The 17,657-nt window shown below is 54.3% G+C and overlaps 1 protein-coding gene across 2 annotated transcripts in view; it reads left to right on the top strand.

Moving 5' to 3' along the window:
* The window catches only part of LOC119974498 (histone-lysine N-methyltransferase PRDM9-like), a 41,894-nt gene extending 26,998 nt beyond the window's left edge, over positions 1-14,896 (top strand). Inside the window, exons 8-9 of one of the 2 annotated variants that reach the window (XM_038813438.1) lie at positions 8,590-8,780; positions 13,130-14,896. In XM_038813438.1, coding sequence (XP_038669366.1) covers positions 8,590-8,780; positions 13,130-14,193 — 1,255 coding nt within the window. In that variant the 3' untranslated portion in view covers positions 14,194-14,896. Of the gene's footprint in view, positions 1-8,589; positions 8,781-13,126 lie in introns of both variants that reach the window. The other variant, XM_038813437.1, reaches the window with a different exon arrangement.
* Positions 14,897-17,657: the final 2,761 nt, after the last annotated feature.

The following is a 17,657-nucleotide window of genomic DNA, read 5'->3' as shown; positions in this document are numbered from 1 at the left end:
CCTCCTCCTGGTCGGTGCTCATGGCACCCTGGGATTCACATCGGAATGGGGGAGGGAAACTGGCTTAAACCACGAGTACCCCTGCTTCATCCGGCTCTGCAACAATGGCACCGGGGAGACCAGCCCCAAGATTCTAGGATGCAGATCTGGTAAGGCTCCTAGACGCTGTGGAGGCCAGGAAGGATGTCCTGTTCCTCCGCAGAGTCCAGGAGAGTCAGCCACAGGGCAGCCAGTGCTGCCTGGGATGAGGTGGCAGCAGTTGTGAGTTTGGGGAGTGTGCAAGGAGGACTGGCCTTCAGTGCCAAAAAAGTTTGACGACCTACACTGGGCAGCGCGAGTGTTGCCAATGTCCCTTCGCCCCCTCCCCCCCTACACCCCAAGGGAGCAGAAACCACCCATTTCCCTGCAAACCCCAAACTTCCCTCCATCCCCTCACCCTTCAACCCCACCCCAAACCTCCTTTCACACCCCCGTTCCCACCACTGACAACCACACATGTTGCTCATGATGCCTCCTCTGCGTCTCCTCAGGAAAGCTCTCCCATAATCGTCAGAAGGCCCAGACTGGCGGAGGTATGCCGGATTTCACAATCCTCACCTCCTTCGAGGAGCGGGCCTTGGAGGCGACCAGGATGGTTGAGGACAGGGCGGTCACCCATGCGGAGGCTGGCAGACGCCGCAGAGGTGAGGAACCTCTAGGCTCCACCTGGAGGACCTGTTAAACGTCAGTTGTTATTGCCTTACTGACTGAGCTATCCCTCCCGCTGACCACATGTCCATTCTCCCATCGGTGCCACAGCAGACGGCGCCGGCCCATCCCTGGCGGGCTCACCCTTTTCTGCCTCCCAAGAGACCACCTCGGAGCACAGCTCCAAGAATGTAACATTATAGTCGTGTCACAGCTGTCATCCCCACCATTCACCAGCGCTGATACACACACCTCAGTGGGACATGTTAGCGGTCAGGCTTCTGGGGCACAGTCTGGTGAGTACCATACTGCTGATGATGCGCATCAGGTGGAGGAAGGAACCTCGGTCAGACAGCAGTCAGAGGATTGCGAGATCCCAGGACGCAGCTGGGTCCCAGCCTAATGCTGAGCCTGTGGTACAGGGTTACCTGGACCTGATTAAGATGATAGGGGGCACCTGCGACATTCAGAGAGATGTCAGTGTCACTCCAGTAGGTCCATGGCCGATTGGAAGGAGTCCCAGATCTACAGGCACTGGAGATGTTGCCGGCAATGCTTCGCACCGACGGCAACTCTGCTCGGGTGTCAAGCCTGATGCATGATGCCGGCACCATTAGTGAAGGTGTCCAAGGAGTCGCGCAGTCGATGATGGCCATGGCTGAGTGTCTCGGCAGAATGTCTGACTTGCTGGGGCATGTCATCCAGTATCATGCCGACCTTGATGATGTTCTCCAGGACATATCCCACTCTCAAATGGGCATGGCCGAGGTGCTGTGGAGGTTGTCCCAGTCGCAGGTAGGCATTGCCATGGCACTGCAGAGCATGTCCCAGTCACTGAGGAGCATTGCCAAGTGTGGCGACATGTTGGTGCAGACCACGGGGAACCACCAGGGCTGGCAGAGCCAGATTATACAGGGACAGCTGGGGTTCGAACCAGCTGCCCCTCCGTCCCAAGGTGAAGCCCCAGGGCCCTATGCGCACTGAGCGGGAGTTGTGGGCGCTGACCATCCTATAGAGTGGCGGCAGTGGCCACCACCTCCGCCGTGTTCCACCCCTCTAATGAGGCTGCGTCTCGCAGTCAGCACACTTAACAGGACAGCACGACTGTACTTGTACCATCGACAAGTGCACAGAGGCCTTCCGGCCTCAGAGCCCCAGAGGGCGCCCGCCAGGGGCACTGAAGGTCATGGGACGAGGTAGACAGCTGGCTGCCTCCACCTCTTATGTGCATCCTAGGGAACACCTGGATGTAGTGGTAAAGCTAGGAGAGCCAAGCACATTGACGAAAACTGAAGGCACCGGGGTGAGTGGAGGGGGAGTAGGTAGGGGATGGGGAGGGGGGGGGGGGGGCAGCATCTTCGGGACAGTGGGGAATTATAAAACATATTAAACACCAGTACACTACCAGTATGTCTCTGTCACTTTCTTCGGCAATGCGGACCGACCTCAGATCCCTTGGCCCATCTCTCCAGACATCCCCCACATCCTCCTATGGTGCCACCCCAGTGAGGATCCCTCGCCCCCAGCTGAGGGTCCCCCACTCCCCACCGAGCAGAGGGGAAGCAAGCCCAGCACCCCGGGCTCTTTGCCTGTGAGCAATCATGGCTGCTCACCTCCTCGGCTCTCCACAGAAACCCTTCCGCCAACGTCACGTTTTTGAAAAGGTGTACTAATCGACGCCAGCGTGAGCACTTGCTGGGGAGGCTGCTGAATGACAGGAGGCTTTCGGATATGGGGTGGCTCTCGTTAATTGTATGGAAATTAGGGGAAATGATTTCAGGTGGAGAATTATTTCAGGTACTTGCAGATGCGGGACTTTGTCCGCAGACAGGTCCCATCCTTCCCACGCCTCCCACCAATAGGGATCCAAGACAGAATAGTTTCTGGAGGAGAAGGAGGAGAGGGTAGAGTCTCAGATATTTATAAGGTGCTCATGAAGGGGGAAGAGTCCCAGACAGAGGAACTGAAACTCAAATGGGAGGAGGAGTTTGGCGGGGAGATAGAGGATGGGCTGTAGGCAGAAGCCCTGAGTAGGGTAAACTCAACCGCAACATGTGCCAGGCTTGTCCTGATTCAATTTAAGGTCGTTCACCGGGCCCACACGATGGTAGCTCGGATGAGCAAATTCTTTGGGATAGAGGATAAGTGCGCTAGATGCGGGGGAGGACCAGCAAACCACGTTCACATGTTTTGGGCATGTCCTAAGCTTAAGGGGTACTGGGAGGGATTTGCGGGGATCATGTCCCGGGTGCTAAAAACAAGGGTGGTGATGAGTCCAGGGGTGGCAATTTTTGGGGTTTCGGAAGACCCGGGAGTCCAGGGCGATAAAGAGGCCGATGTTCTGGCCTTTGCTTCCCTGATAGCCCGGCGACGAATAATGCTGGCATGGAGGGACTCAAAACCCCCGAAGACCGAGCTATGGCTTTCGGACATGTCAAGTTTTCTGGGTATGGAACAAAGTAAGTTTGCCTTGAGGGGATCTGTACTGGGGTTTGCCGAAGGTAGCAACCATTCGTCGACTTCTTCGCGGGAGAGTGAACATCAGCAGGGGGGGGGGGGGGGGGGGGGGAATTTAGAGTAGTGTAGGAGGGATAAATAGGCGGGTAGTGTTGATGGGAGAGGAGCGGGCTTGTGCAGTATGGTTCGATTGAAGTATTGATTTTACGTTGACGTTTGCACATTTTTGCCTTTTTTGTTTCTTTTTGTTGTTATCTGTAACTGTTTACAATGCCGAAAAATACCTCAATAAAATTGTTTGGTTCAAAAAAAATTGTATGGAAATTGGGCTCAAGTGGTGCAAATTCTTTTTTTGCCTCGCGACGGTGAGATCCTGATTTTGCCTATGGGAGCGGGCCGGTTGCATCGCAAGCTGTTTAGCGCCTGGTGCGGTTCTCATTTTTGGCCTCTCCCACAATTCACTGGCCTCGTTTCGCTTGAGCAAGAGCGTAACGATGCCGGAAGATCGTGCCCTGAGAATTTCTTTTGGCACTGAGGAGCTCAACTCAGAGAACAGGTCGCCATTTTGAAAGGGTGCCCAGACCTCTCGGTGAGCGTGTGGGTCCCTCGCACACTCCACCCATGGCAATGTCAACACCCACACACATGGGCATTACCCTATACTCCCGCATGTGAGGACACCCCGCTCTGGGGTCCTCGGGGCCCCCCTCTTGAGACACCCCCGTACAGGCTCTCCTTTCCAGGACCCCACCCGCCACACACCCAACCTCCCAAAGGCCCCTACTTACCTGCTGTGCACCTTTCTCATCCTTTATACTGCCCTCCACCCCCCTTTCATGGGCATGGTCCTGCCTTAGACCCTGACCCTTGACAGTGCCACCTGGGCACCCTTGCACTGGCATCCAGGGGGTTCTCCTGCTGGCTAGGGAATGCCAGGATAGCAGTGCCAAATGACAGCTGGGCAGTGTGAAGGTGCTCGCATTCCAGGGGAAGGGCCAGGGAACCACCTGCACTATCCCTGACAACACAGGGATATACGAGGACCCGCGAGACCTCTCAGGTGTCATTTCATATGGTCTACGTTTGTGTGGACCAGTACTGAATGGCACCTGGCTGCAGTCTCCCTGGGGAGGCTGGGAAATCCCTAGAGGCCGGTGGGTACCGGGTGAGCTCGCTGATGCACTATTAATTACGTCGAGACGAGAGTAGAGAGTAATCGAGGCTTTATTAAGCAGAGATGTGTGGCCTCCAGCAGCTGCTACCAGAATGGAAGCAGCTCAGTTCTGCACACACATTTATACTCCGCCTACTGGGCGGAGCCAGCAGGCAGGGACTTATCCCCGTACCTATAGTACAGGAGCCTCACCATATTACCTCAAATAGTCATCGTTACAACTATTATACAATCAGTGGTGACTACCACATTCACCCCCTGTTAGAAAAAGAGTCCAGCGGGAATGGTGGAAAAATTTACAGTTTGGTGAAAAATTAAAGTTTACAGTTCGGTGAAGAATTTACTAATTCAGTCGGTCGGGTGCCTTGATCTTCGCTGTGAATGCCTCGGTCCCGGTGGTGATGCGGGCACCGACTTGGTCGCCTGTGGCTCCGGGAGCGTGTTGTCCTCATCTTCATCCCCGGGTGTAACCAGTGGGAGGATGGATCGTCCTGGGGCGGAGGCTGTAGTGAGGTGCGCTGGGGAAGGCTGGGTGGCGCCGGGGCAATCGGAGGAGGAGGGTGTCAGGTGCTGGGCAGTGGGTGGGGATCCAGCTGGTGCCAGGTCTCAGAGGGAGACTGTGTCCTTGCGCCCATCGGGATACGCCACGTAGATGTACTGCGGGTTTGCGTGGAGTAGTTGTACCCTTTCGACCAATGGGTCCGCCTTGTGGATCCACACGTGCTTGCGGAGGAGGATGGATTCGGGAGCTGCCAGCCCTGTTGGGAGTGAAACCCCAGAGGTGGACTTCCTGGGGAAGGCATGGAGACGTTCATGGGGTGTTTCATTAGTTGCAGTGCAGAGTAGTGATCGGATGGAGTGGAGCGCGTCGGGGAGGACCTGCTGCCAGCGGGAAGCCGGGAGATTGTTAGACCGTAGGGCCAGCAGGGCGGCTTTCCAGACCGTCCCATTCTCCCTCTCCACCTGTCCGTTTCCCCAGGGGTTGTAGCTGGTCGTCCTGCTCGAGGCAATGCCCTTGCTTAGCAGGAACTGGCGCAGATCATCACTCATAAAGGAGGATCCCTGGTCGCTGTGGACGTAAGCGGGGAAACCGAACAGAGCGAATATGCTGTTGAGTGCTTTAATGACCGTGGCAGACGTCATATCGGGGCATGGAATGGCGAAGGGGAATCGGGAGTACTCATCGACCATGTTCAGGAAGTACGTGTTTCGGTCGGTGGAGGGGAGGGGCCCTTTGAAGTCCATGCTGAGGCGCTCAAAGGGGAGGGAGGCCTTCTCCAGGTGCGCTCGGTCTGGCCGGTAGAAGTGCGGTTTGCCTCCGCACAGACCTGGCAGTCTCTGGTGACAGCCCTGACCTCTGCAATGGAGTAGGGCAGGTTGCAGGCCTTTATGAAGTGAAAGAACGGGGTGACCCCCCCCTGGGTGCCAGAGACCATCGTGTAGGGCCCTAAGTCAGTCCACTTGTGCGCGTCATCGACCGTGTGCAAGGTGGCCTTGGCGATGTCTGCCTTGATGCGGTTGAAGGCCTGGTGGGCCTCAGCCGTCAGGGGGAAAACTGTGGACTGAATCAGTGCCTTGAATCATTGACTATGCCTTGTCCGCATAGTTAGGGACCCACTGGGCATAATAGGAGAAAACCCCAGTCAGCGTTTCAGGGCCTTGGGGCAGTGTGGAAGGGGGAGTTCCATGAGGGGACACATGTGGTCGGGATCGGGCCCTAGAATTCCGTTTTCCACAACATAGCCAAGGATGGCTAAGCGGTTGGTGCGGAAAATGCACTTCTCCTTATTGTACGTGAGGTTAATGTGTTTGGCGGAGTGGAGAAATTTGAGGAGGCTAGTGCCATGGTCCTGCTGGTCGTGGCTGCAGGTGTTGACATTATCTAGGTACGGGAAGGGACCCTAAGGAAATGGTAAAGGCGGCCATCTGCTTCGAACGCAGTGCATTGGCGGTCCGTCTTGTGGATGGGGAGCTGGTGGTAGGCAGCTTTCAGGTCCACTGTAGAGAAGATCCGGTACTGTGCAATCTGATTGACCACATCAGATACGCGTGGGAGGGGGTACGCGTCGAGCTGCGTGTACCGATTGATGGTCTGACTGTAATCAATGACCATCATGTGTTTCTCCCCAGTCTTAACTACTGCCACTTGGGCTCTCCAGGGATTGTTGCTGGCTTCAATGATGCCTTCCTGCAGCAGCCGCTGGACCTCCGACCTGATGAAGGTCCTGTCCTGGGCACTATACCATCTGCTCCTGGTGGCGACGGGTTTGCAATCCGGGGTGAGGTTTGCAAACAGGGAAAGTGGGTCGACCTTCAAGATCGTGAAGCTGCAGACGGTGAGGGGTGGTCGGGTCCGCCGTATTTTAGAGTTAGACTTTGGAAGTTGCAGTGGAAGTCCAGGCCGAGTAACAAGGCAGCGCAGAGGTTGGGGAGGACGTAGAGTCGGAAGTTAATAAACTGTATGCCCTGGACGCTGAGGGTGGCGATGCAGTACCCCCGGATTTCCACGGAATGGGATCCGGAGGCCAGGGAGATTCTCTGCGTAACGGGGTGTACGCGAGTGAGCTGCGCCTTACCGTAGAGGGGTGGATGAAGCTTTCCGTGCTCCCGGAGTCAAGAAGGCAGGAAGTCTTGTGCCCATCGACTTTCACCGTCGCGGTTGCGAGGCTGTGAGGCCGGCACTGGTCGAGCGTGATGGAGGCAAGCTGGTGCTGGTAGGCCCCAGGTTGGCCGGTGTTGGTGGCAGGCGATGAACAGCCGGACGAAGTTCCCGACGATCAGGGTTCCTGGGGCGCCGTCTAAAATGGTGGCGAATATGAGGCGCCCATGGGGGAGTGGCGTTAAAGATGGAAGCACCCACGGGCCGCTCGTGGTCTGCTGGGAGGACGATGGTGGCGCCCACGGGCCGCTCGTGGTCTGCTGGGAGGAAGATGGTGGCGCCCACAAGTTGCACTTGTGGGTGTAGGAACGCGAGGGCTAGAAACTGCTGTGATCGATCGGGCCTGGCACACCGCAGCATAATGTCCCTTCTTTCCGTAGGCCATATAGGTTGCACTTCGCGCCGGGCAGCGCTGCCGGGGGTGTTTGGTCTGCCCGCACAAGTAGTATTTGGACCCCCAGGGTTGGCTGGCTGCCGCGCGGCACAGGCTTGGGGAGGGTTGGGGTCTGTAGCTGGTGGCGCCCACGATGTTCATGAGGGTGCCGTGCGGTCAGGGCCGTACGGCTGTACGTTACGGGAGGCTACAGCTAGCGAGTTTGCGAGCTGCCTGGTTGCCACAAGGTCGAGCGTACCCCCTTCTAACAGGCGCAGGTGGATGTACGCCAACCCCATGCCCGTAACAAAAGCATCCCTGATTAAAAGTTCCGAATGTTCGACTGCCGAAACTGCCTGGCAATTCCAGTTCCTCACCAGGATGTGCAGGGTACGCCAGAAATCGTCTAAAGACTCACCGGGGAGTTGCTGCCTTGTGGACAGGAGGTGCCTGGCATAGAGTTTGTTGATCGGGCGAATATAATGTCCTTTCAGGAGCTCCATTGCTTCCGTGTAAGTGGGCGCATCCTGGATAACAGGATAAATATCAGAGCTCACCCGTGAATAAAGGACTTGGAGCTTCTGTGCGTCCGAGGGTTGTTTGGTTGATGATCGGAGGTAGCTTTCGGAGCAAGCTAGCCAGTGGTCGAAGGCCGACGTAGCGTTGACTGCTTGAGGGTGCAGCTGTAGGTAATCAGGCTTGATAAGTTCCATCGCTGTAACATCTCTGCTTAATAATCATCGTTAGAACTATTATACAATCAGTGGTGACTACCACACTGGCCTAAGTGGGTGTAAAGTCTAATTACACTTGCGCTGTTTGATCACACCCCCTTTGGACAGGATTCTAAATTTGATGCCTTGCGGGACTTGAGTATATCCCGTGAGGTGCAAAGGCAGCTGGGAAGCCTGGGGAGGTCTCCCCCGGGATCTGCCGGTCGCTCTTTTTGAAGAGCGCAGCAGGAAGACTAGGAAACCATGAACATATTGCAGGGCACATCGATCCCCTCCTCTCAACTCCTTCTCAATCTGCCTAGAAACGTTCGGGTGATTATTTTAATATCTACACTGGATTCATTGGTCTTCTCTGAATGATGTCTCCTGACAGTTGAAATTTGGCAATAGCTGGAGGCACGCCCCGTCAGTCGAACACACTATACGAACATGTCTCTCATTCTGTATGCATGCCACATTTTGAACTGAGCTTTCACCAGTTCTGTATTCACTTCTCTTGTCCCAGATTTGTTAACTGTGCCAGAAAGGAAGAGGAGCAGAACCTAGTAGCCTTCCAGCAGCAAGGGAGAATTTATTACAGGAGCTGCAAGCCTGTTCCTCCTCGGTGTGAGCTGCTGGTCTGGTACGGTGATGAATATGCAAAGGAACTCGGCATCAAATGGACGACAATGTGGACAGCAAAACAAGAATCAAAATGTAAGGATACTGACCTGGGGCGAAATTCTCCGAGGACCTGCGCGACGCCCATTACCGGCGGGCAAAAGCGGTGCGGATGACTCCGGGGTCGGGGCCTTCTTTTAAGCCGTTAATCTCCGTTCCCGAAAGGGCCAGCAGCGGGCTGACGCTGTTTGCGTCAGTTTCACCCGCTGCGGAAGTGGTGCGTTGCGAGAGAGAGAGAGGGGACGTGTACCGCCGTTTGGGGGGGGGGGGGGGGGGTAACGGCGTTGAGAGGGGTGGGGGTACCGGCGTTGAGAGGGGGGGTAACGGCGTTGAGGGGGGGGTACCGGCGTTGAGAGGGGGGGGGGTACCGGCGTTGAGAGAGGGGGGGTACCGGCGTTGAAGGGGGGGGGGGGTACCGGCGTTGAAGGGGGGGGGGTACCGGCGTTGAGAGGGGAGGGTACCGCCGTTGAGAGGGGGGGGTACCGGCGTTGAGGGGGGGGGTACCGGCGCCGAGAGAGAGAGGGGGGTACCGGCGTTGAGGGGGGGTTACGCCGTTGAGAGGGGGGGGGTACCGGCGTTGAGAGAGAGAGGGGGGGTTACCGGCGTTGAGAGAGAGGGGGGGGTACCGGCGTTGAGAGAGGGGGTACCGGCGTTGAGAGAGAGGAGGGGGTACCGCCGTTGAGAGAGAGGAGGGGGTACCGGCGTTGAGAGAGAGAGGGGGGGTACCGGCGTTGAGAGAGAGGGGGGGGTATCAGCGTTGAGAGAGGGGGGGGTACCGGCGTTGTGAGGGGGGGGGTACCGCCGTTGAGAGAGAGGGGGTGGTACCGGCGTTGAGAGAGAGGGGGGTACCGGCGTTGAGAGAGGGTGGGTACCAGCGTTGAGAGAGGGGGGGTACCGGCATTGTGAGAGGGGGGGGTACCGGCGCTGAGAGAGAGAGAGGGGGGGTATCGGCGTTGAGAGAGAGGGGTGGGTACCGGCATTGAGAGAGAGGGATGGGTACCGGCGTTTGGAGGGGGGGGTACCGGCGTTGTTGGGGGGGGTACCAGCGTTGAGAGAGGGGGGGCGGCGTTGGAGGGGGGTAGGGGTGGTTAGGGGCGTTGGAGGGGGGTAGGGGTGGTGAGGGGGGTAGGGGCGTTGGAGGGGGGTAGGTGTGGTGGGGGGGTAGGGGCGTTGGAGGGGGGTAGGGGTGGTGAGGGGGTAGGGTCGTTGGAGGGGGCTGGGGTGGTGGGGGGGTTAGGGGCGTTGGAGGGGGGTAGGGGTGTTGGGGGGGTAGGGGTGGTGGAGGGGGATAGGGGTGGTGAGGGGGTAGGGGCGTTGCAGGGGGGTAGGGGCGGTGAGGGGCGTAGGGGTGGTGAGGGGGTAGGGGTGGTGGGGGGATTGGGGTAGGGGGCAGCGGCGTGCAGGGGGGGGCGACGGATGCCCTGGGCCAACGCACAGTTGCCCCCCCCTCTGCACGCCGCTGCCCCCTACCTCAACCCCCCCACCATCCCTACCCCCCTCACCACCACCCCTACCCCCCTCCCCAGCACCCCAACCCCCCTCCCCACCACCCCTACCCCCCTCCTCACCACCCCTACCCCCCTCACCGCCCCTCACCACCCCGATCCCGCTCCAACGCCCCTACCCCCCTCACTACCCCTACCCCCTCACCACCCCACCCCCTCCAACGCCCCTACCCCTTCACCATCCCTACCCCACTCACCACCCCACCACCCCTACCCCCCTCACCACCCCTACCCCCCTCACCACCCCTACCCCCCTCCAATGCCCCTACCCGCCTCACCACCCCTACCCCCTCCAACGCCCCTACCCCCCTCACCACCCCTACCCCCCTCACCACCCCTACCCCCCTCCAACGCCCCTACCCCCCCTCCCCACCACCCCTACCCCCCTCCAACGCCGCCCCCCCTCTCTCTCTCAACGCCGGTACCCCCCCTCTCTCTCAACGCCGGTACCCATCCCCTCCCTCTCAATGCCGGTACCCCCCCCCCCCCCCCAACGCCGGTACCCCCCCTCCCTCTCTCTCAACGCCGGTACCGTCCCCTCTCTCTGAACGCCGCAACCCCCCTCCCTCCATCCACCCCCCCCCCCATCCACCCCTCTTCAACGCCGCTACCCCCGCACTCGATGTAGGTAACTGAACAGCGTCAACCATCATCAATGGGTGACGCCGTTAAAAACCTACTGTGATTTTCGCTGACGTGACCCGTGGCCACGTCGGCGGGACTTCGGCCCATGCGGGCCGGAGAATTTTTCACCATAAAAATTCAATGACATCCCGCCGGCGCCAGCTGTTCTCCGAGGCTGCCGGCGGGATTTGCACAACGCCGATTTTTTGGCCGCTCGGAAAATTCAAAACCCGGCGGGAATAACGCCGCCGCTGGCCGATTCTCCGACCCTGCGTGGGGTCGGAGAATTTCGCCCCCGGACTGGGAACTTTAGTGAAAGTTTTTTTGTGTCCTGTAAGAATATCAATGTGATAAAATGTCTCTTCTTGACTTGTTGATAAATTGAAGTCTGTTGGGTTAATGTTGCAGCTGTCCAGTAGATACAAAATAGATTAGAGGAGAGGAAGCAGACAGTAATGCTAAATGGAATGGCTGTTCAACAAGCTGGAGCCAATTACACGTGTTTCACCCAGTGGACAGTGTTTGGACTCCTGACCGTTTTGATACAAATCAATGACCAGGACGTGGGTAAAGGGAAGATCATATCAATGTTTACAGCTGACGCAAAGCTTGAAAATAAAGTAAATAGTGAAGATGAGGAATAAAGTCACAGGAAGATGTAGATAGAGTGGTGCAATGGAAAGACACAGAGTAGATTAAATTTCAGGCAGGGAACAGTAAGGAGAGGCAATAGAAATGAAATGAGACAATGTGCAAGGGAATGCAGGAACAGAGACCTGGGACGGAATTCTCTGTTCCAATGCACCCGTTTTCTGGTGCCGCACGCCCCCGCCACAGCGGGCTCCTCCTTCCCACAGCTGGCCAATGGGGTTTCCCATTGTGGGCACCCCCACGCCGGCGGGAAATCTGCAGGCGTGAGTGCGCTGCTGGCGAAACGGAGGGTCCCGCCGACTGGGAATCCAGCAGCTGGAGATTCACATATTGAAATCTTTGAAGGTTAATCCACAAATTAGTAAGGTAATTAGTAAGTAAGTAAAATATTCTCAGCTTTATAAATACAGGCAGTGATTCCATGAATGGAAAACCTTTGTAAACCACTGTTCAGGGTGGACGAGAATAGAAATCTGGGAACCGCAGTTTAGAAAGAATGACAAGGTTTTAAAGAGTGTGTGGAGAGATTTACCAGAACAGAATTAGAAATGGGAAACTTCACTTGTGTGTAAAGAGGTTGAAATCTTTCTCCTTAGTGCATGAAGGTCAAGAAGAGATTTAATTGTGATATTCAAAGTTATTTGAGGTTGTGATCGAGTAATTCAGGAGAAACTGTATCCACAGATCAGCTGTTTGTTAACCAGAGGATAAGATAATGAACTGAATGTGACTTCTGTGTTGTAATGGGATTTAGAAAATAGTTGAAATCTTGAGATTCAGCTTAATGTTATGTTTGGTTCATTGGGTTTCTGCATCTCTATCTGGATGTTAGGTGAGGCAGTGTAGTTACCCGTTGTACTCCTGGATTGGGAAAAGGGCAATTCAGCAAGTGTTCCTTTCCTGATCCCAAAACAGTGAGTTGTTGTTGTGTCAATTCTCCTCAGTTGGAAGCAGAGGTCAGTCTGTAAGAGTTTGTCTCCACAGTGCCGGAAATCTTCTGGTCCCGTTCACCACGGGAATTGCTGCAGGATGGATGGATAATTTGAGGGACCAGGGAAAAGTCCACTAACCTCATGTGGGAATTTCCTTTCCTGGGGCAGGAGGTTTTCAAGTTTAGAAGGAATTGTCCTGTTAGAATCACATGGGATATCCCAATTTTCATTAGATACAATCTTTTGCTTTTAGAAGTGCAATCATTGCTGTTATTTAAGTGAATAGAACAGCTCAGCTGATACACAGCAAGGTCCCAACAACAGCGATAAGATAAATGATTTGACACAAGGACAACATCCTGCACTTCTTTATATTGAGCCATGGGTTTGATGTTGTCCACCTTAATGCACACGCAATGTGCAGTTTAGCACGCTTTGAGAGACTGGACCTCTGACAGTGCTGTACTCCTTCACTGAAGCTTTGCACTGTCCTTCTGGATTACAGACAAATGTCTCTTGAGCGAGACATGAACCCACAAGCTCTGCCTTGGATGTGAGAATGCAAACCCCTGAACCCTCCACCCCAATCTCCACACATTCCTGAATTTATCTCCAAAAGAAACTTCTCGATGTTTCATCACGCTGACAATTGTCCTTCTTTCTTCTCCAGCAGGGGAACAAGATGAGTGCCATCCTTGCCCTCATTGCAGTGTTGGATTTACCACTGCAGATTTCCTTCACAAACACATCAGAAGACATCCAGAATCCTTGGAACATATTACAACAGGCCAAAACTCTCCTTCCAGCAATGGTCACCAAACTGAGCAGGGATCGTTTACACAATCTGCACAGGAGAGGGAATTTATAAAATCAAATTGTCTTCACCAGCATCAGCAGATCCAAACAGGAGAGAAACTGTTTCAGTGTCCTGAATGTGGGAAGAGTTTCACACGGGCTGGGAGCCTCCATGAACACCAGAGGATCCACACAGGAGAGAAACCCTATAAATGTCCTGAATGTGGGAGGAGTTTCACACAGGCTGGGAGCCTCCATAATCACCAGAGGACCCACACAGGAGAGAGACCCTATAAATGTCCTGAATGTGGGAGGAGTTTCACACGGGCTGGGAGCCTCCATAAACACCAGAGGATCCACACAGGAGAGAGACCCTATAAATGTCCTGAATGTGGGAGGAGTTTCACACGGGCTGGGCACCTCCATGGACACCAGAGGATCCACACAGGAGAGAAACCCTATAAATGTCCTGACTGTGGGAGGAGTTTCACATGGGCTAGGAGCCTCCATGAACACCAGGGGATCCACTCAGGAGAGAAACCCTATAAATGTCCTGAATGTGGGAGGAGTTTCACACGGGCTGGGAGCCTCCATAAACACCAGAGGATCCACACAGGAGAGAGACCCTATAAATGTCCTGAATGTGGGAGGAGTTTCACACAGGCTGGAGACCTCCATAATCACCAGAGGATCCACACAGGAGAGAAACCCTATAAATGTCCTGAATGTGGGAGGAGTTTCACAGAATCAGGGAGCCTCCATAGACACCAGAGGATCCACACAGGAGAGAAACCCTATAAATGTCCTGAATGTGGAGACAGCTTCGTTTACAGATATCAGTTGAAAGCTCACACTTGTTATGAAACCTGCCATCAGTGTGGGAAAGTCTTCAAAGATTCAGCAGCTTTTAAAATGCACCTGAGAAAATGTTTTGAAACCTAATGAAGGCAACTGTAAACAATTTATACTTTTGTTCATTTTGAATATGTTTTCATATTTGGACAACCTTATTTCAAACATTACTATTATTGCGATTGCCAACCGTTTATTCTTTATGATGATTTTGTGTGGTTAATGCTGGAATAATAGGTGATTTCCATTGAGGTTGGAACATTTGGGACTCAGTTGTTCCAGCCTAAAGCCAGATCCTCTCTGAAATTGTGTTGTCAGTTTGAGCTTTTTAAATGTTCCCTCTGATATAAACTGCAGCACCTGCAGAACGTGTTACATTTGCAAGAATCTTTATCCTACCGACCTGTCATAACCTCTTCATTCTGATGGTGAAAGGTCACTGGGGTCAATGCTGTCTTGCTGCAGTCTGGTGACACCTGTGTTGGTAAAGGTGTCAATCACTAAATATATGGTAATAAATGTAACCACTGAAAATGTAACTACTTTCGTTGCTGCTGCAAGTGTTGAAAACTGTTCCGTGTTGTGGACTGTGGTCCCAGTTACTGTGTTCAAACACCTCCTCCCCACATGAACTTTTCAATATTTAATCATGACATGATCAATAAAATTCTGTTGTTGCTGTTTTGAAAGTTGAAGAAATTGTTAATAAAATTTTAAGCAGAAGCTGTTTGACAATTGAAAAGTTGAATGTGTTGAAATGTGTAATTTATTTAACTCAAGTTTGTTTGGTCAAAATGTGCTTTAATTTGTATTAATCTATTGTATTTCAATTATTTTGAAATCTTTAATCTGTGTCTATATTTGTCCAAATAAAATCTGTGTTGATGTTCATTGTTATTGAAACGTTATGAAAGTTTGTGATCTGATTGTCAGTGAGTTATTTATTTGACATGAATGGGCTGTAATTACCAACGAGCATCGGAAAGTGATGACTGATATTGCAAAACTTTAATGTTCACTTTCCTGCTCTTGAAAACTGCACTGAAGCCTCCAAACTGTGGGGTAACATGGAGTCTGCATCGGAAGAGTCTTCGCAGTCCCCAGAGTACTCCAGCTCCAGTAGATTCAAGGAGACCATGTGCCCTTCTTTACTGAACCAGCTGCTGGGAAGCAGCAAAGTTTAAAGGGCCTGGTGGAATCAACCGGCCTTGAGAGAGAGAGTCAAGAGTGGGAGGGAGTGAGTGTGTGAAAGAGAGGGAAAGTGACTGTGTCAGGGGGAGAATGAGCGTGTAAGGGGTAAAGAGTGTGTGCTTGGGAGAGTGAGAAAGGGAGCTTCATTGTGAGAGTGTGTGCGAAAGAAAGACAAGAATGTGAGAGGGAGAAAGTGAGTGTGACAGTGAGAGTCCGTGTGTGCCAAAAATGACTGCATGTGAGCGAAAGGAAGGGAGAGAAACTGAATTTGTGTGAGGGGGAAAGTGAGTGTAAGAATAGTGAGTGCGCGTGAGACGGAGAATATGAGAGAATGAGTGTGTGAGAGCAGGGAGAGTGAGATGGAGAGAGTGAGGGGTAAAGTGAGCATGAGAGAAAGGGAAGGTGCGTGTGAGAAGAGTGAATATGTATCTGACAGTGTAAGAAAGAGTGGAAGAGAGAAAAGGAGAGTGAGTGCAAGAGAGAGCGGAAGAGAGTGGTGGATGTGAGAACGGAAACAAGTGAATGTGAGTGAGTCAGAGACAGTGTCAGAGAGATAGAGTGTGAGTATGTATATCGGAGTGAGGGCGAGGGAGAGTGAGATTGTATGTGAGATTGAGAAAGTGCAGGTATGTATGAGTGAGAAATGGGAGAGAATGTGAGGAGTGAGAATGGAAACGAGTGAATGTGTGAGAGAGTGAGTCCATGAGGGATTGAGTGTGAGTGTATATTGGAGTGACGGTGGGGATGAGGGAGAGATTGAGTTTGTGAGGCAGTGAATGGGTGAGAGGGAGAGTATGAGAAAGGGAGAAAGTAAATGTGAGGGAGAGTGAGAGTGAACGTGTTTTGAGAGGGAGAGAGTGGAGGAGAAAGGGCTGTGCACGTGAGAAAGGAAACAAGTGATTGTGTGAGTAAGTATGAGGGATTGAGTGTGTGTGTATATGAGAGGGAGACATTGTGTGCATGAGGGTGAGTGACTATGAAAGTGGGAGAGTGAGATTGCATATGTGAGAGATTGGGAGCCCGCATTGCCAACCGGGACCACCATTCAGCCCATGGAACCTGGCTGGGAACAGGAATATATGCCATGCTAACATGAGAGGAAGGGAGAGAGTGAATGTGTGAGTGCCAGAAAGGGATGAGAATCTGGGAGAGATAGTGGGCTGGATTTTCCGATTGCTGGTGGCAGAATCATGAACCGAGATTGGACGGAGAATAGCTTCCAATGCCAACATTGCGGTAGCCGCCGGTTTGACGCCAGATCGGGATACTCCGGCACCCCAAAAATGGCGTACATGCGTCACTCGCCCCGTGGGGCTAAAGTACGGTAGGAAGATCATTAGCGGGCCTGAAACCCTATTCTCCAGGGCCTCTGAGATTCATCGCCATTGATGGGCCAAGTTGGGCTCACAAACGTCGTGAACCTGCCGTTGTGGCTGCTGAGGGAGAGAGAGGAGGTAGGATATGGCGTGGAGTGACTGCGGACTGCTGGCGTGGACACCGGCCGTGCTGGCTGTGGTGGGGAGCCCCTTCCAGGGTAGGGGGGGTCAAGTAGCTGCGGTGACCACCCCACGGGACTGAGGCAGTGACCAGGCACCAACCACCATCACGGTGGCCAACCTGCTGCACACACTGACCACCCACCTTGGCCTCTGGTTCTACACAGTGACACCCACGCACTCGACCCTTTGCCACAGCGTGCCCCACCCCAAACACTCCACCCAACCTGCCGCCACCAACCGGGGGACCACCCAGGGCAACATTCACTGCCGCCCCCAATGAGGTCAGCGCCAGCCAAAGGTAACCCTGGCAGCATGGACGGGCTCCAGGACTGGGAGCTGCCAACCCGGGCACCGGCCGTGCTGGCTGCGGTAGGGGCACACTGCCAGGGCCGGGGAGAGCATGGGAGGGGACAGACCGAGCAGCAGGGGTGACCCATCACAGGACCGGGGTGGTGCCCAGGCATCGACCGCCACTACTCAAGCCATCGTGCTGCAGACCCACTGACCACCCACCTCGGACCCTGGTTCTACACAGTGACACCGGCCATAAGGGTGCGGCCATCCCTGCCATTGCGTGCCGCCCAGCCCAACAGGCTGCCACTCACTGGGGGACCACCCAGGGCCATACCCAAGGCAGCCTCCAGTCAGGGAAGTGCCAGCCTACGGTACCCCTGGCAGCAGGGACGGGCGCCAGGACTGGGGGCACTGACGATGCCGGATACCGATGGGGCAGGAATGGGGCAGGGTCATGCGTGGGTGGAGCCCGCATTGCCAACCGGGGCCACCATGCAGCCCATGGAACCTGGCTGGGAACAGGAATATGTGCCATGCTAACATGTTGGCCTTTTTACCCCCTGCAGACAT

The sequence above is a fragment of the Scyliorhinus canicula genome, chromosome 12 (assembly GCF_902713615.1).
Source record: "Scyliorhinus canicula chromosome 12, sScyCan1.1, whole genome shotgun sequence".
NCBI classification, from domain to species: Eukaryota; Metazoa; Chordata; class Chondrichthyes; order Carcharhiniformes; family Scyliorhinidae; genus Scyliorhinus; species Scyliorhinus canicula.
Note: the sequence above shows the minus strand (reverse complement) of the source record. Positions and strands in the feature narration are given on the sequence as shown.